General features: G+C 51.7%; 1 protein-coding gene across 1 annotated transcript in view; it reads right to left on the bottom strand.

The window, feature by feature from the left end:
• The window catches only part of LOC132396983 (active breakpoint cluster region-related protein-like), a 137,952-nt gene that overhangs the window by 53,349 nt on the left and 57,972 nt on the right, over positions 1–26,631 (bottom strand). Inside the window, 10 exon segments of the mRNA XM_059975156.1 lie at positions 1,858–1,932; positions 4,939–5,043; positions 6,733–6,808; positions 10,155–10,265; positions 11,007–11,181; positions 13,577–13,695; positions 14,942–15,082; positions 20,435–20,487; positions 23,633–23,693; positions 24,765–24,872. Of these exon segments, the coding sequence (XP_059831139.1) occupies positions 1,858–1,932; positions 4,939–5,043; positions 6,733–6,808; positions 10,155–10,265; positions 11,007–11,181; positions 13,577–13,695; positions 14,942–15,082; positions 20,435–20,487; positions 23,633–23,693; positions 24,765–24,872 (1,024 nt within the window).

The following is a 26,631-nucleotide window of genomic DNA, read 5'->3' as shown; positions in this document are numbered from 1 at the left end:
CCCCAGGGACTGGGCATCAGACACTCCATCCTCTTCCCCAGGGACCGGGCATCAGACACACCATCCTCCCCTCTGGGACCAGGCATCAGACACTCCATCCTCTCTCCCTCAGGGACTGGGCATCAGACACACCATCCTCCCCCTCTGGGACCGGGCATCAGACACTCCATCCTCTCCCTCTGGGACCGGGCATCAGACACTCCATCCTCTCCCTCTGGGACCGGGCATCAGACACTCCATCCTCCCCCTCTGGGACCGGACATCAGACACTCCATCCTCCCCCTCTGGGACCGGGCATCAGACACTCCATCCTCTCCCTCTGGGACCGGGCATCAGACACTCCATCCTCTCCCTCTGGGACCGGGCATCAGACACACCATCCTCCCCCTCTGGGACCAGGCATCAGACACTCCATCCTCTCTCCCTCAGGGACTGGGCATCAGACACACCATCCTCCCCCTCTGGGACCAGGCATCAGACACTCCATCCTCTCTCCCTCAGGGACTGGGCATCAGACACACCATCCTCCCCCTCTGGGACCGGGCATCAGACACTCCATCCTCTCCCTCAGGGACTGGGCATCAGACACACCATCCTCCCCCTCTGGGACCGGGCATCAGACACTCCATCCTCTTCCCCAGGGACCGGGCATCAGACACTCCATCCTCTCTCCCTCTGGGACCGGGCATCAGACACTCCATCCTCTTCCCCAGGGACCGGGCATCAGACACTCCATCCTCTTCCCCAGGGACCGGGCATCAGACACTCCATGCTCTTCCCCAGGGACCGGGCATCAGACACACCATCCTCCCCCTCTGGGACCGGGCATCAGACACTCCATCCTCTCCCTCTGGGACCGGGCATCAGACACTCCATCCTCTTCCCCAGGGACCGGGCATCAGACACTCCATCCTCTCTCCCTCTGGGACCGGGCATCAGACACTCCATCCTCTTCCCCAGGGACCGGGCATCAGACACTCCATCCTCTCTCCCTCAGGGACTGGGCATCAGACACACCATCCTCCCCCTCTGGGACCGGACATCAGGCTCTCCATCCTCTCCCTCAGGGGCCTGGCATTGAACACACCATCCTCTCTCCCTCAGGGACCTGGCATCAGACACACCCTCCTCCCCCTCTGGGACCGGGCATCAGACACTCCATCCTCTCTCCCTCAGGGACTGGGCATCAGACACACCATCCTCCCCCTCTGGGACCGGACATCAGGCTCTCCATCCTCTCCCTCAGGGGCCTGGCATTGAACACACCATCCTCTCCCTTTCTGGGATCATGTAACAGACACACCTTCGTCTTCCCTTTCTGCACAGGGAATCAGACACACAGTTCTCCCCCCTGTGGCACCTGGCATTGGGCACACCATCTTTGCTCCCTCTGGAACTGGTTGACTCTAGGGCGACACAGTAGCATAGTTCTCAGCATGACGCTTTACAGTGCCAGTGACCCGCTGCTGCCCGTAAGGAGTTTGTACCTTCTCCCCGTGTCCACCTGGGTTTCCTCCGGGTGCTCTGGTTTTCTCCCACAGTCCAAAGACATATCAGTTGGTTGGTTAATTGGTTGTTGTAAATTGCCCATGATTAGGCGAGGATGAAATTGAGGGTCATGACCTTATCGTCCATATGCATGAAAAATAATGAGATGTAACGTTCTACTGGGATCTCCCCCCAGTGGTCCTACTAACATGGAAATGGTGACCAAGTGGATTCCCGCTCTAACTGGCTGAGCTAGAAGGAAGCTGGGTTTGAAGAAAGCCTGCTGTCTCTGGGACGGTGGACACAGGTGGGGCTGTGACTGACCAAGGGGAGGGATGTGGGGAAGATCCCGAGACGTGCACTACTTACTGAGTGGCTCCTTCAGTCCGGACACGGAGTGAATCCTGACGCTCAGTCTCCCCCTCAGTGTGGTGCCATCCGAATCTGGAACGGAGAAACAGGCAAAGTGCGGACAGCTCATCAGAAAGGGCCCAGTGTGGCAGCAAGATGGGATGATGGTGAGCCCCCTGAAGTATGAGGGGACAGCCATAGAACACCATGGCAGAGAGATGGGCCCTTCAGCCCATCTAGTGCATGCCAGACTATTGTCCCATCCACCTGCACCTGGACCACAGCTCTCCATAACCCTTCCATCCATGTATTTTTCCAATTTTCTCTTAGATGTGGAGATAGAACCAGCATTTACCAAAATAGATGCTGATATCACTTTTACCTTCAGTCCTACCAATTGCACCAAAATAAATGCCAATATCACTTTTGGCTGCAGTCCTACCAATTCAATCCAGATGCTCCCAACTATGCCAGTTTCTGGGATGTAGACACTCTAGAGTATGGAGAACCCTTTAAGAGTCCTAATCTCCTAATCGGCAATCATGTTTTGGGCGCCAAGAGTTGAGTATTGAAAGCGCACCTGAACGAGTAAACCTCACTAGTGATTTCGTCTAGTGGTTTGTTTTTGTTGAGTTCTCATCCAGCTTGATACCGTGTCTCGATTCCAGCCTCCGGTACTCTAGCACTTGGCTGCAAACCACCCTCGCCCAGGTCTCTCGTCACAGTGCGACGGAGCCAACACGGACCCAGGGGGGCCGCAGAGTCTCTCGGCTGCCGTAGCCAGCCAGAGCTTGGAAATACAGGACCCCCAGGCCGCAACGTGCCCACCCCTGTCACAAGGAGGAAACCAGAGTTACTCGGGTGAGGTTGTCAGTCGCTCTGTGGAGCCAGTACATCTTCTGGTCCAGTCATTGGCACCAAGAATTGAGTATTCAACAGTGATATTGTCAACACTCAACCCTCCTATGCACCCACACACAGTTTTTTATGGGCCATCTCCCTAGACCCCCAGCTTCCACCCTTCAGTGGGCTGGCTGACATTCCAATCGATACCCGTACCCAGCTGGAAGCCTGGGAAGAGTTTCTTCGTAGTACTGATAATGGGGGGGGGGGGGGGGCGGGGGTCACCCGTTTTGTAAAGACACTGCCCAAAAGAAGGCAATGGCAGAGCACTTCCGTAGAAAAATTTGTCAGGACCGGTCGTGGTGAAGACCCTGATCGCCTGCATCACGTGACAGCTCTGCTTTAAATAGACCTGTGGTTGAGGACGCAAGCCTCGCCAAACATCTGTCTCAGTCTGTTGTGGTTCCGTGGTCAGGATCCAGGCTGTGATCTGTTTGGTTCAGTCTTTTGCATCTGAATACTGCTAATCTTTGATCTCACCACCCACGTTCCTGTCCCCATAAAACACAGGAACAGGCCCTTTGGCTCATCATATCTGTACTGAACATGAAGTCAAAGCAAACCTCTGAATGAGGATATGGAGGTTGTTATTCAGAAGTTTTCTTGCATATTCATTTGTCTAACAGCCTCTTAAACACTTCGCTCGTATCTGCCTCCACCACCATCCCTGGCAGCCCGTTCCAGGCACCATTACTGTGCAAAGAAAGCTTGTCCCGTACACCTCCTTTAAACTCCCCTCACCACACCTCACCTTAAAGCTGTGCCCTCTAGCATTTCGACACTAGCTGGCTCTGCATAAACAGGGGATTTTCCAGGTGCTGGAAATCTGGAGCAACGCACAGAAAATGCTAGAAGAACTCAGATCTGGCAGCATCAATGGAGGTGAATAAACAGTCGACTTTTTGGGCCAAGGCAATCAGTCATCAGTCCAGATGAAGGATCTCGGCCTGAAATACAGACTGTTTATTCCCCTCCATTGATGCTGCCTGACTTGCTGAGTTCCTCCATTTTGTGTGGGCTATCTGCTCTATCTACCCTACCCTCTCATTTTAATTCCCATTCCCATTCCAACATATTGGTCCATTGTCTCCTCTTAATCCCCCCTAGGATGGAGGAGCAACACTGTATTCCATCTGGGTTATCTCCAACCTGATGGCATTAATATCGACTTCTCCTTCTGGTTAAAAAATAATCCATCCCCCTACCCCCTTTTCCTATTCCCCGCTCTGAACTCTACCTCTTCTTCCCTGGGTCCCCTCCTCCTTGCCTTTCTGCTATGGTTTACTCTCCTCTCCCATCACATTCCTTCCTTTTTAGCCCTTTTACCTTTCCCACTGGGCTTCACCTATCACCTCTAGCTATCCTGCCCCTCTCCCCACCTTTTATTCTGGCGTCTCCCCACTATATTTCGAGTCTGGATGAAGGTTCTCAGCCCTAAATCAACTGTTTATTCACTTCTATAGATGCTGCCTGACTTGGTGAGTCACTCTCCTTCACCATTCCCTATTCCCCCTTCCCTTTTTTCCATGGTCTTCTACCCTCTCCCATCAGATTCCCCCTTCTCCACCCTTTATCTCTTTCACCAATCAACTTCCCAGCTCTTTAGAAGTTTATTGTCAAAGTATGCATGAACAATACAACTCTGATATTCATCTTCTCCAGATAATCACAAAATACAAAAACACCATGGGAGCTGTTGAAAAGGCATCACTCCCCACCCAACGTGAAAAAGAAGGAAACAAAACTGACAAACCCCCCACCCCTTCGCATGCACAAAAAAAATTACGGATAATCCACACCCCCAAAAACCCCAACTCCCTCCCTTGCAAAAAACAGCAACAATATACTTCACCCCCTCCCCTGCTCCCAGTTTCACCTATCGCCAGCCACCCTCTACTTCATCCACCCTTCCTGCACCTTCTTATTCCGATTTCTCCACTTCCTTTCTCGTCCTGATGAAGGGTCTCGGCCCAACACACCAACTGTTTGTTCTTTTTCATGGATGCTACCTGACCTGGAGTGTTCCTCCAGCAGTTTGTGTGTGTTGCTTGGATCTCCAGCATCTGTAGATTTTGTTCTTTTTTATGATCCAATTAGCTATTGAGATTTTTTTTTTGCCCAGGTAGATAGGTTCAGGATCAGCACCCTGATCAGGCCTCTGAGCAGAGGGTTAACACGTGGCGGTTGCTTGCTTACCTTCACCGTTGCTGTAGAGGGGCAGCTGGCGGGCAGTGCGCTGCTCATAGCAAAGCTGGAAGAGGCTCTGAATCTCATAGGGAGTCTGTGAGACCAGCTGTAAACCTAGGAAAGCAGAGGGGAGGGGTGGTCAGCATGGTCAGCCCAAGGGGGAGTGCAAGCTGGGGGGGGTGGGTGGGTTCCAAATTTCAGCCTCTGGGATAAAATCACACACTCTTTCTCATGCACGTACTCCCTCTCATTCTCAAGGACCATCTTGCGCACACACTGTGCACGGTGCTCCAGTGTGGTCTGACCCAGGGATATGGAGATGGGAACTGTGTACGGTGCTCCAGTGTGGTCTGACCCAGGGATATGGAGATGGGAACTGTGTACGGTGTTCCCAGTGTGGTCTGACCCAGGGATATGGAGATGGGAACTGTGCACGGTGCTCCAGTGTGGTCTGACCCAGGGATATGGAGATGGGAACTGTGCACGGTGCTCCAGTGTGGTCTGACCCAGGGATATGGAGATGGGAACTGTGCACGGTGCTCCAGTGTGGTCTGACCCAGGGATATGGAGATGGGAACTGTGCACGGTGCTCCAGTGTGGTCTGACCCAGGGATATGGAGATGGGAACTGTGCACGGTGCTCCAGTGTGGTCTGACCCAGGGATATGGAGATGGGAACTGTGCACGGTGCTCCAGTGTGGTCTGACCCAGGGATATGGAGATGGGAACTGTGTACGGTGTTCCCAGTGTGGTCTGACCCAGGGATATGGAGATGGGAACTGTGCACGGTGTTCCCAGTGTGGTCTGACCCAGGGATATGGAGATGGGAACTGTGCACGGTGTTCCCAGTGTGGTCTGACCCAGGAATATGGAGATGGGAACTGTGCACAGTGTTCCCAGTGTGGTCTGACCCAGGGATATGGAGATGGGAACTGTGCACGGTGTTCAAGTGTGGTCTGACCCAGGTATATGGAGATGGGAACTGTGCACGGTGTTCCCAGTGTGGTCTGACCCAGGGATATGGAGATGGGAACTGTGCACGGTGTTCCCAGTGTGGTCTGACCCAGGGATATGGAGATGGGAACTGTGCACGGTGCTCCCAGTGTAGTCTGACCCAGGGATATGGAGATGGGAACTGTGCACGGTGTTCCCAGTGTGGTCTGACCCAGGAATATGGAGATGGGAACTGTGCACAGTGTTCCCAGTGTGGTCTGACCCAGGGATATGGAGATGGGAACTGTACACGGTGCTCCCAGTGTGGTCTGACCCAGGGATATGGAGATGGGAACTGTGCACGGTGTTCCCAGTGTGGTCTGACCCAGGAATATGGAGATGGGAACTGTGCACAGTGTTCCCAGTGTGGTCTGACCCAGGGATATGGAGATGGGAACTGTACACGGTGCTCCCAGTGTGGTCTGACCCAGGGATATGTAGATGGGAGCCATGCGCAGTGCACGCAGGTCTAACCCTGGAATATTTAGACTATATCTATTCAGATTGGTGTATAGAATCAGAGAACACTACAGAACAGAAACAGCTCTTCAGCTCACCTGATTCACAGTGATCTCATATTGCTCCTAGTCCCACCTACCCACAGCCTCGGAATCCCTCCCATCCACATACCCATCCAAACAACTCATGTGGTCCCACATTGGCCACTTCTACTGGCAGGTCAACCCTCTGGGTGAAGGAGTTCCCCGTGAATGGGAGAGAGGGTTTGGAGAGGTTGTACTGACCAACTGAAGCGAGAAAGGGACTGAGCAGCGAGGTAAGAGAGCCAGGAAAAGTGGCTGACGTCACGCACCCTTCTTCTTCTGTTGTTCAATGGTGTCCCTCCAGTCGTGGAGCTCGTAATCAGAGGACAAGAGGAAGATGTAACTCTGGGGGAAGGGCACAAACAAGCAAGTAGTTAACAACCCTTCAGTATCTGGAGAACAGGTCAGGGACTGATGAGGTTCAAGGTCAAAGGGTTGAAAGGTCCTCCCGACGTAAAAAAGGCACCAGAACAATGTTGGCAAATTGACTTCTTTAGAGAACTGTCCACCCAGCAACCAATCAGTTTAACCCTAGCCTAATCACAGGGCAATTTACAATGACCTACTAACAGGTCCATCTTTGGACTGTGGGAGGAAAGTGGAATGCCCAAAGGAAACCCATGCACACATGAGGAGAGCAAAGAGACTTCCCTACAGAGCACACCCGAATTGAACTCCAGACTCTGACACATATGGTCTAAACCAGAGCTTATGGCTAGACTAGTGGAAACTCTGAAGCAATGACACGGTGTTGAATGGACCTAGCTACGGTAGAGTTGGATAGATTTGAAGGTGGGAGGCTGGGATTGGTTGTAGACTCAGACGAATATGTCAAGGGCATATTCTTCCCTACCATCAGTAGTATCTATAAGAGGCCTCCAGAAGGCAATACCCATCATAAAACATCCCAACCACCTGTGCCAGGCCACCCTTTCACAACTACTATTGGGCAGGAGGTTGCACACCACTAGGTTCAGAAACATCTACTTTCCTTTAACCATTCGGTTCTTGAACGAACTGGCCAAACCCTAATCACTATCTCAGTCCAGTTAAATCACTGCACTAAAATAAACCATTCTTTTTATGGAAATTGTGTTCTCGCTTGTTAAAATTCTGTAAATGCACAGTTAGATTCTGTTTTATTTCTAGTGCATGTTGGCTGCCATGCTGTTCTAGCGAGTTTTTACATGCAGATGACAGTAAATTTGACTTTAACTCTTGGTGAGTTGGAGGAGGGTCTGAGGTGTAGTGGAGACGATAGACAGAGGTAAGCTGACACATTCCTGAAGCCAGCCCAGTCGGCCTGGAGGCGTGAGAGAGCTCCAGAGACACTGTGGTTCCAACCAGACAGCACACACAGGGAGCGATCCTGCAGAAAGCGGGATGTGGGGGGGGGGGGGGAGATCTACTTGGTGGTGGGGTCCCATTGGAGATGGTGGTAGTTACAGAGAATTATGTGCTGGATGTGGAGGCTGGTGGGGTGGTAGGTGAGATCAAGAGGAATACTGTTCCATGTTTCTTTCAGGGCATCGGACCCAACCAGTTCTCCGCCACCACCACTCTCTTCCGTCTAGTGGAACTTGTCCTCACTCTCAATAATTTCTCCTTTAGTGCCTCCCACTTCCTTCAAACAAAAGGTGTGGCCATAGGCACGCACGTGGATCCCAGCTATGTCTGCCTGTTTGTCGGCTATATGGAACAGTCTATGTTCAAAGCCTACACTGGTGTCACTCCCCCACTTTTCCCACGCTACATCAACAACTGCATCGGTGCTGCTTCCTGCACCCGTGCTGAGCTCGTCTACTTCATCTGCTTTGCCTCCAACTTCCACCCTGCCCTCAAATTTACCTGGTCCATTTCTGACACCTCCCTCCCCTTTCTCAATATCCCTGTCTCTATCTCTGGAGACAGATTATCCACTAATGTCTATTGTAAACCCACTGACTCACTCAGCTACCTGGACTACACCTCGTCCCACCCTTCTACTTGTAAAAATGCCACCCCCTTCTCTTAATTCCTCTGTCTCTACCGCACCTGCTCTCAGGATGAGGCTTTTCATTCCAGAACTAAGGCGGTGTCCTCCTTCTTCAAAGAAAGGGGCTTCCTTTCCTGCGTGATCTACGCAGCCCTCAATCACATCTCTTCCATTTTGCACACGTCTGCTCTGACTCCAGCCTCCCGCCACCCTACCTGAGATTGGGCTCCTCTTGTCCTCACCGACCACCCCACCAGCCTACACATCCAGCATTTAATTCTCTCTGACTTCCACCAACTTCAATGGGACCCCACCACCAAGCACATCTTTCCCTTCCCCCCCCCACCGCCATTTTCTGGTTTCTGCTGGGGTCACTCCCTATACGATTTTCTTGTCCATTCGTCCCTCCCCACTGATCTCCCTCCTGGCACTTATCCTTGCAAGTGGAGCAAGTGCTACACCTGCCCCTACACCTCCTCCCCCACTACCACTCAGGGCTCCAAACAGTCCCTCCAGGGGAGGTGACACTTCACCTGTGAGTCTGGTGGGTCATATACTGTATCCAGTGCGCCTGGTGTGGCCTCCTGTATATCGATGAGACCCGACGTAGATTGGGAGACCGCAGCACCGAGCACCTACGCTCCATCCGCCAGAAGAAGCGGGATCTCCCAGTGGCCACCAATTTTAATTCCACTTCCCATTCCCATATGTCCATCCATTGCCTCATCTACTGTCACAATGAGGCCACACTCAGGTTGAAGGAACAACACCTTATATTCCTCCTGGGTAGCTTCCATCCTGATGGCATGGACATTGATTTCTCAAACTTCCAGTAATGCCTCCCCACCCTCACCATTCCCCATCCCATTTCCCTCTCTCACCTTATTTCCTCACTTGCCCATCATCTCCTTCTGGTGGTCCTCCCCCTTTTTTTATCTTCCATGGTCTTCTGTCCTCTCCTATTAGATTCCCCCTTCTCCAGCCGTTTATCTCTTTCACCAATCAACCCCCGCTCTTTACTTCACCCTCTCCCCTCCCAGTTCCACCTATCAGCTTGTTACTCACTACCCCCTCCCCCCACATTCCAGCTCTGACTCCTCATGGGTGTGGTGAACTACGTGTGCCTGTCTGGACATGCCCCTGCTGACTGCTCCTGTGGCTCCTCCCACAGACCCCTGTATAAAGGCGATCTGAGGCCTATGCTCTCTCTCAGTCTCCAGGACGTAGTATGATGGTCACTCACTCCTGGTTCCTTCTTCCAGTCAATAAAAGCCGATATTTCGCCTTACATCTCAGTGTGAGTTATTGATGGTGCATCAATGGGTTCTTGGCCTGAAATGTCTTTCCCACAGTTGCTGCCTGGCCTGCCGAGTTCCTCCAGCATTTTGCGTGTGTTGCTCGGATTTCCAGCATCTGTAAAATTTTCTTTTGTTTGTGGTTCCCACCAGAGCAGTCAAGGCTCAGTGGAGCGACCGAAACGATGGAGGCCACCATAAAGACTCAGCAGATGACTCTAGGTAACAAGTGAACTTCAAAGCAACTAGAGCCAACCAAGACCCTTAGTCAACCGAGCAGTTGCTGTACCGAGGGAGAGGGAGTGTCACTCCCCCTCTTTGGATGGGGTATCGGACACATTGTCCTCTCCCCTTCCAGGACTGGATGTCACGGTGTGACGGGAGGGCGAGGAACTATGTCCAGTGGGCTCATTGATCCTACCTTGCCGCTCCTGCTCTGTAATCCCAGGGGAAGTGATGGAGAATTTATCAGGAGCCACGTCTCAAGGTCGGACATTTTCTTCCGGAGGCGCTCGATGCCCTTGTTGTGTTTCTGCAGGAGCAAGATTGCCCATCACATTACTTCTTGTTCCCCACCATCACACAGGCCCTTTGGCCCATCAAGTCTGGGCCAGCCTTGGTGTCTCCCATTACATCGTGCTTCCCTCACATTCCCTGTAGCTCTTTTCCTTTCCCAGCATGCTCCCATCTTTCACTCTCTCCCTTTCTCATCCCCTCCTCCTTTCCAGGCTCCCTCCCACCTGCTCTCATCTTTCTCTTTCTGTATTTCTTCCTTCTATTCATAAGACCCCTCACTCCTCTCTGTCCAGCCTCACCCTATCCCTCCTCTGCTCTCCATCCCTACCTTCTTGTCTCATTCTGACCCTTTCTTTCTGTCTCCCATCTTTCCTTCCTTCCCTGATCTCTTCCCATTTCCCTCCTCCTCCCTCTCTATGATCTTTTCCCTCTTCCTCCCTCCCAATTCTTCTCCCCTTTCCTGATCTCTTACCTCAGCCACCCTCTAACCCACACCCTCCCTCCTTTCTCTCATTCTGATCCCTACTTTCTCCTGCTCTCCTTTCTCCCCAATCCCTCCCTCCTCCTCTTTCCCTCTCCAAAAGCTTCCTTCTTCTATCCCTTCCTCCCATCCCTTTCTCATTCTTTCCAAACACCTCCCATCCCCCTCCAATCCCTTCCCTCTTTCTCATTCTCCCTGATCGCTCCCTTCCCCCCTTTTTCTCTCCAATCCACTCCTTCACATCGTCCTTTACTCCCTTGACCCCTTCCAGCTGACCTTCTCCAGGTGGATCTCGATCTTGGTGGAGATCAGCCGCGCCTTGACCTCCTCGATGTCCTTCTGGGGCACAGCCTGCAGCGTGCCCGGAGCCATCAGCTGGATCTCGCTGGCGCTCTGGAGGGTGACGTCTTCCAAGGGGAGGTACCAATCGTACTTGAAGTTCATCTGCCTCCTGGAGGGGAAAGGAGAGCTAGCATTGTTCCAATCCCCGTAGCAGCTGGGACACTCCAGAAGCAAGTAGGGCTGGAAGCACTCAACGACAGGCCAATAGGCATTCATTCCCTCTGTCAGGGAGTTATGGGTTCAAGTCTAGATCAGGACAGGTGTCGTTGGGACGGTGCCTCTTCCCGGATGCCAACTTACAAACCTTTACTCTCTTGGAAGGATAGGGCGGTTTGGCTTGTCACCAAACAACTTAACAGAACTCTGCAAATGTACTGTTGGACTGGTCGCATTAGAGACCCATGGACTCAGCCCAGAACATCACAGGCTTGTCCCTCCTCACCATCAGTAGTATCTCCAGGACTTGCTACCTCAAGAAGGCATAATCCATCAAAGGTCCCTACCTGAAACCCATAAACAGCAGAGATTCTGCGGAATCCAGAGTCACACACACACACAGTGCTGGAAGAAATCAGGAATCTATGGAAAGGAATAACGAGTTGATAATTTGACCACATGGTCCTTGAGACTCTTGAGTCCTGATGAAGGGTCCCAGCCTGAAATGTCAACTCTATTCCTTTCTGTAGACTGGCCTGCTGAGTTCCTCCTGCATTTTGTATGCATCACCTTAAACCTATGCCTGTCATGCCTGCACATGCAGGCTCCTGCCAGTCTCCACCCAGCTAACAGGAGTCACCTGCCACTCATTTCCAACTCATCACCTGCAGCCTATTTAAACCCAGCTCTCATCTACAGTTCTTGTTTGCCCATCAGATCAGCCAGCCTCATCCAGGTGCTTTCAGCCTTCGGTTACCTTGTTGTCTTAAATATATTTTCTCTCTTGTTATAACCCCCTTGGCTCGTTATTTTTCAGTTTATTGTAAACTATAATCTACTGATCAGCCATCTCTGCTACTCTGTGTTTGGGTAAAGCTTCCTCTATAGTAACTGACAATGCTCTTTCGTTGTTTGTTTCTGGTCCCTGGGAAAAAGGCCAGTGGACAGTTACCTATGCCCCTCTGGATCTGACCAGAGAGCTGTGGACACAACTCAGCACATCATAAAAACCAGCCTCCTCTCCATGAACTCTGCCTACACTTCTCACTGCCTCAGTAAAGCAGCCACTACCCACCCTGGATATTCTCCCTTCTCTCCTCTCCCATCGGGCAGAAGATACACAAGGCACATACCACCATGGTCAAGGACAACTTCTACCTTGCTGTTATCAGACTACTGAATGGTTCCCCAGGACGATAAGATGGTCTTGACATCACAGTCTACCTTGCTATGGTCTTCACCTTATTGTTTACCTGCACTTTCGCTGTAGCTCTCACACTTTATTCTGCATTCTGTTACTGTTTTACCTTGTTCTAACTCGATGCACTGTGTAATGCTCCGATCTGTATGAACAGCGTGCAAGACAAACTGTTCAGTGCATCTCGGTACTTGTGATGATAACAAACCAATTCCAGTTGCAACCCCTCCCCGCAGCTAAATCCAGGCAGCATCCTGGTAATCCTCTTCTGCTCCCTCTCCAAAGCCACCACGCCCTTCCTGAAATGGGACAGCCAGAACTGTACACAAGACCCCACGTGCGGCCCACCAAGGTTTTATACAACTGCAATGTGATGCCTGACTCTTATACTCTGTGGCCCAATGAAAGAAGGGAAGCCATATGCCTTCTGTGCCACCATACCCACTTGTGTGGCCAATTTCAGGGAGCTACGGACTTGGGCTTGGGTGGCAGGGCGGAATACATCTTTACCAGAGGAGGTGGAAGGTGCTCCTTCCCTTGGCCTGCTTGCAGGTCACCCTTAGGCAAGGTGTATCACCTGGTTAGGCCCCCCCCCCCCACAGGTCACATGAAGCCACGGGAGCAGGGGGATGGACGGTCGTACGAACAGCTGGTGCTCACTACAAACCCTGGTTATGCGACCACTGACGTCAGGCAGACGTTGATAATGTCTTGTAAAGACACTGCCCAGAAGAAACCGATGTCAAACCACTTCTGTAGACAACATTGCCAAGAACAACCATGATCATGCAGAGGCCATGATCAGCCACATCACATAATGAGTGAACGATGGACTTGGCCCCTAGATCCCTCTGTGGCATGGTCCCGAGTCCTTTCCCCATTCATTTGACCTCCCAGAGAGCAATGGCTCTCATTATCTGAATTAAACTCTAAAGTGGAGTTTAGGGACAGGTGATAAATGCTGGTCTTTTCACCAAAGATCCCGTATCCCAGTGGGGTTGAACACAGGTGCCCGAGGGGCGATGGAATCAGAGGCTCCCACGTGAGCCCTTGAATCACCAAGGCAGAGAGGCTGTAAACCCAGTACTGGTGAGTGTGGATGGGTGTGGGTGCAGGCACATCCCCAGGCCGTGTGGCTCCATCAGATTACCCAGGCAGACGCTTCATCTTGGCACAGAAGAGGAAGTCCGTGGAGAGGAAGATGTGCCGTAGTTTCCGCGAGCCCTCGGACACCTCGACCACAAATGCGTCCTTCAGCAGGGGCTGGTCCTGAGCATCGGGAAGACAAGGTCAACAGTTCTGTGACCCACACTCTCCCCAGATCAAACATTACACTGTTTGACACTGTATTTCTCCATACTAACCCCCCAGCCCCACCCGGACCAGGTTTCAGACACAACGCTTTCTCCCCCTCTAGTACCAGGCGTCATAAAAATGCTCCCCTCCCCCCCCACCGCTGAGCTGAAACCAGGCATCAGACACACCATGTTTTCTCCCTCTCGGAATGTGCATTGGACACAATATCCTCTCCCCCCCCCCCCCCCACCCAGGACCAGACATCAGACACACTTCCCCTTCTGATACTGGGCATCAGACACATGGTCCTCTCCCCTTCGAGGACTCATTGTCAGACACACTGTCCTCGCCCTCTCTGGGACTGGGCTTCAGACACACACCTCTCCCGGTACGGAACGGGTGACGGACACTCTGTACTCCTCCACTCTCGGTCCAGGCCACAGACGCACCCCTCCCCACTCTGGGACCGGCCACAGACACACCCCTCCCCACTCTGAGACCGGGCATCAGCCTCTGGAGGCCAGGTAACAGACACACCCCTCCCTCTCTGGGACCGGCCACAGACACACACCTCCCTCTCTGGGACCGGGCATCAGCCTCTGGGGGCCAGGTAACAGACACACCCCTCCCTCTCTGGGACCGGGCATCAGCCTCTGGGGGCCAGGTAACAGACACACCCCTCCCCGCTCTGGGACAGGCTACAGACCCACCGCTCCCTCTCTGGGACCGGGCATCAGCCTCTGGGGGGCCAGGTAACAGACCCACCCCTCCCTCTCTGGGACCGGGCATCAGCCTCTGGGGGCCAGGTAACAGACACACCCCTCCCTCTCTGGGACCGGGCATCAGCCTCTGGGGGCCAGGTAACAGACATCACCCCTCCCTCTCTGGGACCGGGCATCAGCCTCTGGGGGCCAGGTAACAGACACACCCCTCCCACTCTGGGACAGGCTACAGACACACCCCTCCCTCTCTGGGACCGGGCATCAGCCTCTGGGGGCCAGGTAACAGACACACCCCTCCCTCTCTGGGACCGGGCATCAGCCTCTGGGGGCCAGGTAACAGACACACCCCTCCCTCTCTGGGACCGGGCATCAGCCTCTGGGGGCCAGGTAACAGACACACCCCTCCCTCTCTGGGGGCCAGGTAACAGACACACTGCCCTTTATTCTCCAGGTTCAGGCATTATGTAGCATCAGATGAACATTTCCCAAGGAGTTACCTTGTCAGTACTAGATTCCCGGAGTCCAGTCTTAGGGTAGATTGTCTGGTTGGTTGCGGAGAGGAAGCTGTTGGAGTCATTGAGCGCTGTCTCCAGTGCCGGGTGGTCAGGGTGGTCACTAGGCGTGCTTCTCAGCAGCTCCTATAGTAACAGAGGATTCTGGTTAATTGTGCCATCACAGCTGCTTATTTAGGACAACTCTTAAAGAACAAAAATAAATCAAGAAAATAGCTGGAATTCCCTTCCTTTATTTGGGACATTATGTTCCATAAATGGGACAGGAGACTTGCTGAACAGTTTCTAACTAGCATCAATCACGTGCACTCATGTGGCTGTTAGACTCGACACCTAGCCTAGAGTGAACAATCTGGAAGAGTGGGCTGAGTGCAGTGTATCTAAGTTTGCTGATGACACTAAATTGAGTGGGAAAGCAAATTGTGCAGAGGATACAGAGAGTCTGCAGAGAGATACAGGTAAGTTCAGTGAGTAGGCAAGTGTTTGGCAGATGGATTACAATGTTGGTAAATACGAGATCATCCACTTTGGAAGGAAAAATGAAAGATCAAATTATTATTTAAATGGTAAAAGATTGCAGCGTGCTGCTGTGCAGAGGGATGTGGGAGTGCTTGTGTATGAATCACAAAAGGTTGGTTTGCAGGTGCAGCAGGTTATCAAGAAGGCAAATGGGATGTTGGCCATTACTATTGGGATTGAATTTAAGAGCGGGGAGGTTATGCTGCAACTATACAGGGTACTGGTGAGGCCGCACCTGGAGTACTGCATGCAGTTCTGGTCTCCATACTTGAGGAAGGATATACTGGCTTTGGAGGCGGTGCAGAGGAGGTTCACCAGGTTGACTCCAGAGATGAGGGGGTTAGACTGTGAGGAGAGATTGAGTCACCTGGGACTGTACTCACTGGAATTCAGAGGGATTAGAGGAGATCTTATAGAAACATACAAAATTATGAACGGGATAGGTAAGACAGAGGCAGGAAAGCTGTTTCCACTGGTAGGTGAGACGGGACATATCCTCAAGATTCAGGGGAGTAGACTTAGGACGGAGATGAGGAGGAACTGCTTTTCTCAAATGGTGGTGAATCTGTGGAATTCTCTGCCTAATGAAGCAGTGGAGGCTACCTCAGTAAATATATTTAAGACAAGGTTGGATAGATTTTTGCCTAGTAGGGGGATGAAGAGTTGTGGGGAAAAGGCAGATAGGTAGATATGAGTCCATGGCCAGATCAGCCATGATCTCACTGAATGGTGGAGCAGGCTCGATGGGCCAGATTGCCTACTCCCACTTTTATTTCATATGTTCTTAGGTTCTTGTGTTATGTGCTTAAGTAGCGTCCGTTGTGTGTGCATGTGTTAAAAAAGCAGTGATTTTTGTCACTAACACCTGGTGAGAAATAAGAAGAAAGATAATTCTGAACTGTTTTCCCCACCTCAGTTTGAATTATTCAGGCATGGAGATGCCAGAAATGGCAAGGAGTGAAAATGAAACGATTTCATTACTTCAAGTCAGGAACTGTGAAGAATTTGAAGGTATCGACAATCCTCACAAAGGTGGCATCTATCTTTAAGGACCCCCAAAACCCAGGTCATGCTACCATCGGAGGAGGTGCAGGAGCCTGAAGGGCTCAGGAACAGCCTCGTCCCCTCTGCCATCCGACTTCTGAATGGACGTTGAACCCATGAACACTTCCTCACTAGATTTTTAATTCACTACCTATTCAATTTAAATTAACACATATTTACTTACCGTAATTGATTTGGTTCTAATATTATGTATTGCTGCTACAAAGACCACAAATCTCACGACATATGCCAGTGACAATGAAAATAAAGATTAGAGGTTGCAATCATCAACAGCATTTGTATGAAGGCAGTCCATTATCTACACTAGGAATTTGCACTGATTTTGTTCATCATACAGTCAATCAAAAGAACATGCGCACTGGGTGTGTTCCTCCATCGATAACAATTAGGAACTAACACAGTTCTGTAGTACTGTCGTGGAATTGATAGAGTTCTAATCTGTTCTGTATTTCATTTAGATATATAATTTGTTATTCAGTTAAATGATAGTTTACCTTTTAAATACTTTTAAAAGTATTTCCATGAAACCAGCTAATTGGGCTGTAATGTACTGGTCCCGATGTGTCCCATTTAACTGGTCTCCACTGTATTTCTTTCATTCCACCCACTTTGAATCTCGATGCAGCAAAAGTTGTAGAATAGTGGGTGTATCTGTCTGGTGCCGTCTCTGCCCTGGCAGTGTAGAGGGAATGTCACCCCGTGTCTGACTTAAGATTGTGTGATGGGACAGTGTAGAGGGAGCTTCACTCTGAGCCTGGCCCCTTTCTTTACAAAAATACTTTTATTACAAATTCTATCCACTACACTTAAAGTATTTCCACATTACAAACAAAAGACCAGTCAAATTCTAACTAATATGCCCTAAACTAACACGTTCCCACCCACAGCCTGGTTAGAACCTCTGCTGCCAGCCCCAGGAGCAGGGTAACTGGGACATCCTCCTTCCTCCCTACCCCCTCCTCCTATTGGATTCTGAGTGAGAGGGGCTGATTGCTGCTCACCATGCAGGGTCGCCTCAGTTGCCAGACCTTCTCATACACACGCTCTACTCACCACACGGCTCAAGGCCGCATCTGGAAGTTCAGGTTGGGGGCTAACATCCACCGGGATTACCAGCCCCCCCCCCCCCCCCGGTGACTCCCCCACATCTAATCTCTCTCCCCGTCGAGAGAGGAACTCCTTCTCTTCGGGCCGGGGAGTACGTGGGTACAGGGGCCACCGATGCAGCATCCCTTCCACTCGAGCTCTCCCCTCATCCTCCCACTGAACTTCAAGGCAAGTGGGTTCCTCAGTGCATTGGTTCCGTGTCCTCGGGAGCCTTCTTCTTCAGGAGTTTGGACTTCTTCGCCTACCTGCCCCGCAGAGTCTGCTCCACCCTCCTCATCCCTACCCTCACCCCCTCTACCCACAGAACCAGAGGGCGGAGGTACCAGGGTTGTTCTCATGGGAATGGGGGTTGGCACAGCCCCTCCAGAAGCACCCTGCCTCCTCTCACAGGATGTTCAGAGCTCCGATACACCGGGGTGTCTGCCCCTTGTGCCAGGCAGTAAATCAACCCACAACACCCTCCTCACGTGCTGGCTGCATGAACAGCTGGTGCTAGGAAGAGATTAGGCTGCAGAAGGTGCACCTCTTAAACTTGAGTCTGATGGCCGTGATCTCTGATCTTACATGTCCAAAAGAGAGATGGATGGGGAAGGAAGACCTCATTGGGAATAGAGAACTTGACGTGCCCAAGGACGATCCATTGCGTGGGAGTAATCAGCTCCATCCGCACAAAGGTGTCTTAAAGCGTGACCCCCCACCCCCACTGAGAGCCTGGTGCACCATCTTGTCAGTCCTCAGGTAGAACACTGCCATTACCTCCGATGAAGATGGCAGAGTTTGTCAATGAAACGTCAGCTAAAATTGATACCCGTGCCCGGCTGGTAACTCAAGAAAAGTTTATTTGTCGTGTACACCAGGAGAGCACTAGATCCTTTATCACCGCCTTTCTGAGCTCTTTCTCAGAGGCTAGAATTCCACCTTGCCTAAGCAAGCCCTTCGTGGCAACAGAACACAGTTCCAGAGTTATTCCAGGGCACAATAAAGCATTGCATCCCACGTTCATTCACCACCGACCAAAACAGGGTGTTATCCAAGGGTGAAGAAGTCGCCCTTGCATAATTCCCCAGGGAGACCAACGCGGCATGGTGACACTGCAGTCAGAAACAAGGAGCAGAGACAGTAACAGTTGTGAAATCAATGTCTGCTGATAAAGTCCTGCGCGAGTAGTGTTCCTGGAGAACTTGCTGCCGTTCGCCTGATCCTGCGGCGCCAGCATTAAGATTTTGGGGTCCGGGGAAGAGCTGGAACATGTCCCAGGTAGGCCAGCAGGGTGGAAGAGGAAACTTCTGTTGCTGGGACAGTAGGAATGTGCCCAGCTCTTGACATTCCCTTTTGGCACAGCACCAGAAATTACAACACCGAGAAAGGCCCCATCGGTCTCGAAGAAGTCCCAAGGCACGGAAGGTCGAGATGTTCAATGTATTCCTACACACGCACACACACACACACTCACATTCACACACACACACACACACACACACTCACACACACACACACACACTCACATTCACACACACACATTCTCACACACACACACACACACACACACACACATTCACACACACACATTAACACACACACACACACACTCACACACCAAGAAACACAACTAGGCTGGAGGAAGGGGTGCTATCCCGATGTCAGCAGGAGAGCAACAGATTCTCTCCCTTCTTTCGGAGGGAAATGGCTTTCTGGCTACCTGCCAGCGGCCACTGCAAGCAGCTACACAGTTAGTGGCCACCAATAAAAGCAAACTAAACTGGAGAGAAAATTTCCAAAGAAGGCCTCCACACTAAAACAGCCCCTCACTCAGATATTCTGGAGGCCTCTGCAGTTCCTCCAATATTTCTTGCAAACTTTATACAAAACTTTTCCTCGATTTCTCGCAGCTCAATCAGAACAGCTCCACACTCTGTCTGATCCTGTGTCTATGTCAAGGGAGTTTCACTCTGAGTCTGACCCCATGAATGCATGATTGGAGGAAGTTGCACTCTGTGTCTGACTCAGGGAGTGTGTGATGGGACGGTGGGGAGGGAGATTCACTCTGTGTCTGACCCTGGGAGTGTGTGATGGGACGGTGTGGAGGGAGATTCACTCTGTGTCTGACCCCGGGAGTGTGTGATGGGACGGTGGGGAGGGAGATTCACTCTGTGTCTGACTCAGGGAGTGTGTGATGGGACAGTGTAGAGGGAGCTTCACTCTGTGTCTGACTCAGGGAGTGTGTGATGGGACGGTGGGGAGGGAGATTCACTCTGTGTCTGACCCCGGGAGTGTGTGATGGGACAGTGTAGAGAGAGCCTCACACTGTGTCTGACCCTGGGAATGTGTGATGGGACGGTGTGGAGGGAGCTTCACTCTGTGTCTGACCCTGGGAGTGTGTGATGGGACAGTGTAGAGGGAGCTTCACTCTGTGTCTGACCCTGGGAGTGTGTGATGGGACGGTGTGGAGGGAGCTTCACTCTGTGTCTGACCCTGGGAGTGTGTGATGGGACGGTGGGGAGGGAGATTCACTCTGTGTCTGACCCCGGGAGTGTGTGATGGGACAGTGTAGAGGGAGCTTCACTCTGTGTCTGACTCAGGGAGTGTGTGATGGGACGGTGTGGAGGGAGCTTCACTCTGTGTCTGACTCAGGGAGTGTGTGATGGGACGGTGGGGAGGAAGCGTCACTCTGTGTCTGTCCTTGGCTGTGTGTGATGGGATGGTATGCATAGATTTCTGCTCTAACCCGCCGTTCTGGCTGGTTCCCGTGAACCCCGTGGTGTGAAGGCGCAGAACATCAGCACTTACCCCTATCAGCAGGGTCACCCTGGTGATGTGGTGTACCGGCTTCAGCAGCAGGGCTGGAGGGAAATCAGAAAAGCTTGAGTGTTTCGGCTCAAGGAACAGAAATCCCTTCAACCAAATCTACATTTTGCCTGAAAATATGAGATCTTCAAGTTACTGGGCATGCCTGCATTTATCGGCCATCCCCAATGGCCCCTTGAGAAGGCCGGGGTGGACTGTCTCCTTGACCTTCTGCCGTCTAATGAATGTTCTCCCAGAGGTTTGTTAGGGAGGTGGGTAGGGCATAGAGAAAGCACAGGGGGATATAGGTAGGCTAAGGGAGTGGGCTACGAGCTGCCAGGTGGAATTTAATGTGTGGAAGAGTGAAGGAGTTCACTATGGGAGGAAGAGTTGTTATTTGAGTGGAGAGAGGGAGATACAGGTACAACCATTTTTTTGGTGGAAAAGGATCTTGTGGTCCTGGTGATAGGAATCCAACAGGATAGCACACTTTGCTGCAACTAAGTCTTCAGTCAGACTTTACTTGGAATACTAAGACCGGTTTCGGGCCCTTGATCTAATAAAGAGTGTGCTGGAGTTGGAGAGGGGCAAGAGGAGGTTCACGAGAATGACCCTGGGAATGAGATGGTTAACGCAAGGGGAACGTTTGATGGCTCTGGAACTGCACCTACTAGAGCTTATAAGAATGATCTGATTGAAACCTTCCAAATATTGAAGGGCCTAGATAGAGAGGACTAGGGGAGTCTAGGACCAGAGGGCACTGCCTCAGAATAGAAGGTTGTCCCTTTTGAAAAGGGATGAGGAGGAATTTCTTAGCCAGAAGGTGGTGAATCTATGGAATCCATTGCTACAGGCGGTTGTGGAATATTTAAAGCGGAGGTTTATAGGTTCTTGATTAGTCAGGGCACCAAAGATTATGGGGAGAAGGCAGGACAATGGGGGTTGAGAGGGAAAGGATTGTACATCAGCCATGATGGAATGGCGGACCAGACTTGATGGGCCGAATGGTTTAATTCTGTTCCAATGAACTGTGGTCTTTAACATACAGGTACAGCAAGTAGTCAAATTGGAACATTGACCTTTGTTGCAATGGGATATGGAGCTCAAACGTATCTACGTTTTGACACAAGTTTACAGAATATTAGTAAGGGTGTATGGGGTCATGGGTGGGTACAGAGATGGCTCAGTGGGCAGATGCCTGGAATACCTGGATTGATGTGTGGAGTTAGGTTACACAGGATGCACCAAAACAACGTAATCTTAACAAAACATACACCACCCCCACCCCAGCTGTACGGATCTTACACTTTGACTTCCAAATCCGCTGAAGGAGCTTTCACTCTGAATATCATTCTCTCTTCCTCGATCCCTCTGCCCTCCCTTCTTCACCACGCGTTCCCCATTCTTCAGTCTGTCTCTGTCCCTCATTCAGTCTCTCCCTCTGCCTTTTTCTGTCATACTCGATTGTCCTCTCACTTCCTTCTTTTGTTTCTCTGCCTCTGATCCCACCACTCTCCAGCCCCTTTCCTCTCCCCCTCCCTCTTTGTTTCTTTTCTTCTCTCACTCCCTGTATCAGCCTCTCTCTCTGTCTCTGCCTCCAGCTCTCCCTCCCTCTCTCCTAGCTTATCCCATTGTTTCATTTTCTCTGTCTCTTTACTCGTCCTACAGTTCAAATTGAAGGTTTACCCAGTCCATGAAGTGATGTTCTGACCTCTCTCTCTCAATTCCCTCTCTCCCTCTCTCACACATACACACACTTACTTCAACTATCTCACTCTAAATCTCCCTCTCTTTGCCACTCCTAGTCTGCCACTTCCTCTTTTTCCCTACACTTACACTCTCCCTTGACTGTCTGTCACTCTCCCTTTCCCACTCTCCCTCACACCCTCACTCTCTCACTCACTCCCTCACTCTCTCACTCACTCCCTCACTCTCTCACTCACACTTTCACTCTCTCCCCCACACCCTCACTCTCTCACTCACACTCTCACTCACACTCACTCTCTCCCTCACACTCACTCACTCCCTCACTCACACTTTCACTCTCTCCCTCATACCCTCACTCTCTCCCTCACACCCTCTCTCTCACTCACACTCTCACTCTCTCCCTCACACCCTCACTCTCTCACTCACTCCCTCACCCTCTCCCTCACACTCTCACACACTCTCACTCTCACTCACACCCTCACACTCTCACTCACTCTCTCACTCACACTTTCACTCTCTCCCTCATACCCTCACTCTCTCCCTCACACCCTCACTCTCTCCCTCACACCCTCACTCTCTCACTCACTCCCTCACCCTCTCCCTCACACTCTCACACACTCTCACTCTCACTCACACCCTCACACTCTCACTCACACTTTCACTCTCTCCCTCATACCCTCACTCTCTCCCTCACACCCTCACTCTCTCCCTCACACCCTCACTCTCTCACTCACACTCTCACTCGTTCCCTCACACCCTCACTCTCTCACTCACACTCTCACTCACACTCACTCTCTCCCTCACACACTCACTCCCTCACTCACACTTTCACTCTCTCCCTCATACCCTCACTCTCTCCCTCACACCCTCTCTCTCACTCACACTCTCACTCTCTCCCTCACACCCTCACTCTCTCACTCACTCCCTCACCCTCTCCCTCACACTCTCACACACTCTCACTCTCACTCACACCCTCACACTCTCACTCACTCTCTCACTCACACTTTCACTCTCTCCCTCATACCCTCACTCTCTCCCTCACACCCTCACTCTCTCCCTCACACCCTCACTCTCTCACTCACACTCTCACTCGCTCCCTCACACCCTCACTCACTCCCTCACCCTCTCCCTCACACTTTCACACACTCTCACTCTCACTCACACACTCTCTCACTCACCCTCACACTCTCACTCACAGCCTCACTCTCTCCCACACACCCTCACTCTCTCCCTCACTCTCTCACTCACTCCCTCACTCTCTCAATCACTCTCACTCACACCTCACACTCTCAATCACTCACTCACACCCTCGCTCTCTCCCTCACTCACACTCTCTCTTTATCTCTGCCCTCCCACTCCCACCTTTTCCCTGACCTCTTAGATACCCAGACTAGTGCCTCACCTTGTTCCCCCCCCCCCAAGGCAAAGCACCAACTCTTGCCTCCATATTGCCCCCAACACCTCCCCTCGCCCTGCACCAGGCACCAAGCTTACCCTCCAGAGTTGTGGTCACTGGAGTCTCCTTCGATTCCTTGGAGGGTTTAAGCCTCATCTCCTGAAGAGAGGGGAGAGAGATTAGAAAGTGATGAAGGGGAGAGGAACAGAAGGATGGAATATCAGTGAAACAAGAGATGTTTTCATGGTGTATCTGGTTGAAAGAAGTCCCATTCTCCTCCCTCCTATCTCTCTGCCATTTCCCTGTCTCCCCATCACTCTCCCTCCACATCTCATCTTCACTCCCTCCCTCCTCTCTTCCCTTCCTCTCCCACTCATTCTCTCTTTCCCTCTCCCCTTTCCCTCCCAACCCCACTATTTCACCCCCTCTCCCTTTCACTCACCTCTCCATCTCTCACCCCTTTCTCTCTCTCTCTCTCTCTCTCTCTCTCCCCCCCTTCCATATCCTGCCTCTAAACTTTTAAAAACAGCCTGGTGGAACCATTCCTACTGACAGCAGAAAGGGCAAAGGCAGATTACTGGGGCCTTAAAGCCAGTCAGATGGGGCAGATGGGGTTCGTCAGCCGTGGCTGGCAGCTCATCTAGAAGGAAAACTCCGATCTCAAACCTCCGCTCCCTAGCGATTATACTCACTCATACGAAAGGCTTTGGGAGTAAACCCCGAGGGAAAAATCCAGAGCTGGAGTCCTACATTGAGTTCAATCTCATCGGCAACTCCTGTAACAAACTGTATCAGTCTCTGCCATTCCCTTGGGTTAATCAGATGAGTGGAGAGGGGAGCTGGCTACATGGGCAGAGGCCTGCTCTCCATATTGTACTACCCTGGTTTGTGTATCGAGACAGACTGCTAGGACACAACGTCCATGGTCAACTCTGACCAACGGAGGTCTCAAGAGAGGGAGAGGTAGAGATATATATATAGATATAGATATAGATATAGATATAGATAGTATATAGATAGATAGAGAGAGAGAGAATGCGAGAAAGATAGAAGGGTAGAGAGGGAAAATTGAAATCTAGAGAATACAGAGAGAGAACTATAGGATTCAGAGAGAAGGGAGATGGAAAGAGAGGTGGGAATTGGAAAGGGGGAGACCAGAGGTGTACAGATCACAGTGAGCGGGAGAGTTGTACAGAGGGTCAGCACAGTGGGAGAGTGAGAGAGAGCTACCTGTGCGATCCTCCTGAACTGGTCTTTGCTCTGAACACACTTCTCAGTCGTCTCCGCCGCCATCCGGTAGTTGTTGACGAAGGCACGATAGATCCCAAACTGGCTGACCTGGAAGACAGGTGGAGGTAAGCGGGGACCAGCACCAAGGGTGAGCAGTCGAGATGCGTCAGCTTCCCCACTAAACACACCCACCACCCGAGAGAATGTCTGCCGGGACCTAACGCAGTACGGGTGGGGGGGGGGGGGGAGAGTTAAGTCGTAACTATTCAAACAACAAGGCATATAGCAGTATACTGGAACATAGAATGTACAACATGGGGGTCATCGGGGGATGGGAGGGAGAGGGTATGAAGGAGGAGGTGAGGGTGTGGGTAGGGTGGAATTTGGGGATGGGAGGAATTTGATGGGGATGGGAATTTGAGGGGGAAAGAGGGAGGGCTGGAAGAGGGGAGATGGGAGGGAGAAGAGGGGAAGAGGAAGAAGGATGGGTGGAAGGGGGAAAGGGGAGGAGACATGTAAGAGGCAGGAGAGGTGGAAAAGTGAAGGGAGGTGAAAGAGAGATGGGAGGGGGAAGAAGGATGGGGAAGAGAGAGTGGGGTAAGATGGTAAGGAAGAGTGGGGGAGGGGAGGTAGGGGAGGGGGAAAGGGGAGAGGGTGGAGAGGGGAGGGGTAGTGAGGGGAAAGGGACAGGGGTAGGGAAAGGGAGGGGAGAGGGGTTTGGGGAGAGAGGAGGGGTAGAGAGGTGTGGGGAGAGCAGGGAGGGGAGGGGGAGCGGAGGGGAGAGAGGGTGAAAGGGATGAGGATAAAGGGGAAAGGGAGGGGCAAAGGGAAAGTGGAAAGGGGTGAGGGGAGAGGAGATATGGTGGGGTGAGGGGAGGTGGGAGGGGGATGAGGAAAAGTGGTGGGGAAGGAGAAGGGAAAGGAGTGGGGTCAGGGAAGGTAAGGGTTTGGAGTGGAGAAGTGAGGATAGGGGAAATTGAGGGTGTGGGTACAAGAGAGGAGAGGGAGAAAAATTAACTGGGGAGGGTGAGGGAAGAGTGAGATGTGAAAAGGTGCAGTGAGTTGGGAAGTGGAGAGGAGGATGAGGAGGGAAGGTGAGTAGGAGGGGAGGGGGAAAGAAAGGAATAGGGAATGGAAGATTAGGGGGACGAGGGGAGGAAGGGGAAGGGGTGGGTAGTGGATTTGGGAAGTGAATTGGGGATGAGGAACAGTGGGAAATGGAGGAAAGGATTATATACACTTGTATATAATCCAGATCTTTGCACAGTACTGTATTTGTCAATGTGGAGCAGAGAGCGAGTGGTGTTGGGTATGGTGAGGGTGGAACGCCATGGGCGGGATGTGGCACAGGTGGCAGAGAGGTGGGGGTGATGAGGGTGCAGAGACACCCAGCCCTGAGACACCAGGCAATGTCGCTTGATTACAACAATTGGATTATTGATCATTACAGAAAGTCTCTCTGGTGCTTCCCTCTCCCTTCCCCCTTTTCCCAGCCATGATTCCCCTCTCCCTGTCCCCTTCCCAGTCCACAATAGAGAACCAGATCAGAATCAGGTTTACCATCACTCACATCTTTCATGAAATGTGTTTTCCTTTGTGGCAGCAGTACAGTACAATCCGGATAATTAATGCAGTACTGAAGCAGCCTAGCTCTACCACGTGTGTGTGTAGTTGGACAGTACATATGCTTAAGACTTTAGTGAGGTCACAAGTCCATGTTCTCGTACCAGGAATCTTTAATAGTCCTCTAACAGCAGGGTAGAATCTGCCCTTGAGCCTGGTGGCACGTGCTTTCAGGCTTTTGCCCCCGTTCTGCATGAGGGGAGGAGGGAGCAGAGAAGATGTCCGGGGTGTGAGGGGTGTGCTG

This window comes from Hypanus sabinus, chromosome 7 (genome assembly GCF_030144855.1).
Source record: "Hypanus sabinus isolate sHypSab1 chromosome 7, sHypSab1.hap1, whole genome shotgun sequence".
In the NCBI taxonomy this organism is placed as follows: domain Eukaryota; kingdom Metazoa; phylum Chordata; class Chondrichthyes; order Myliobatiformes; family Dasyatidae; genus Hypanus; species Hypanus sabinus.
Note: the sequence above shows the minus strand (reverse complement) of the source record. Positions and strands in the feature narration are given on the sequence as shown.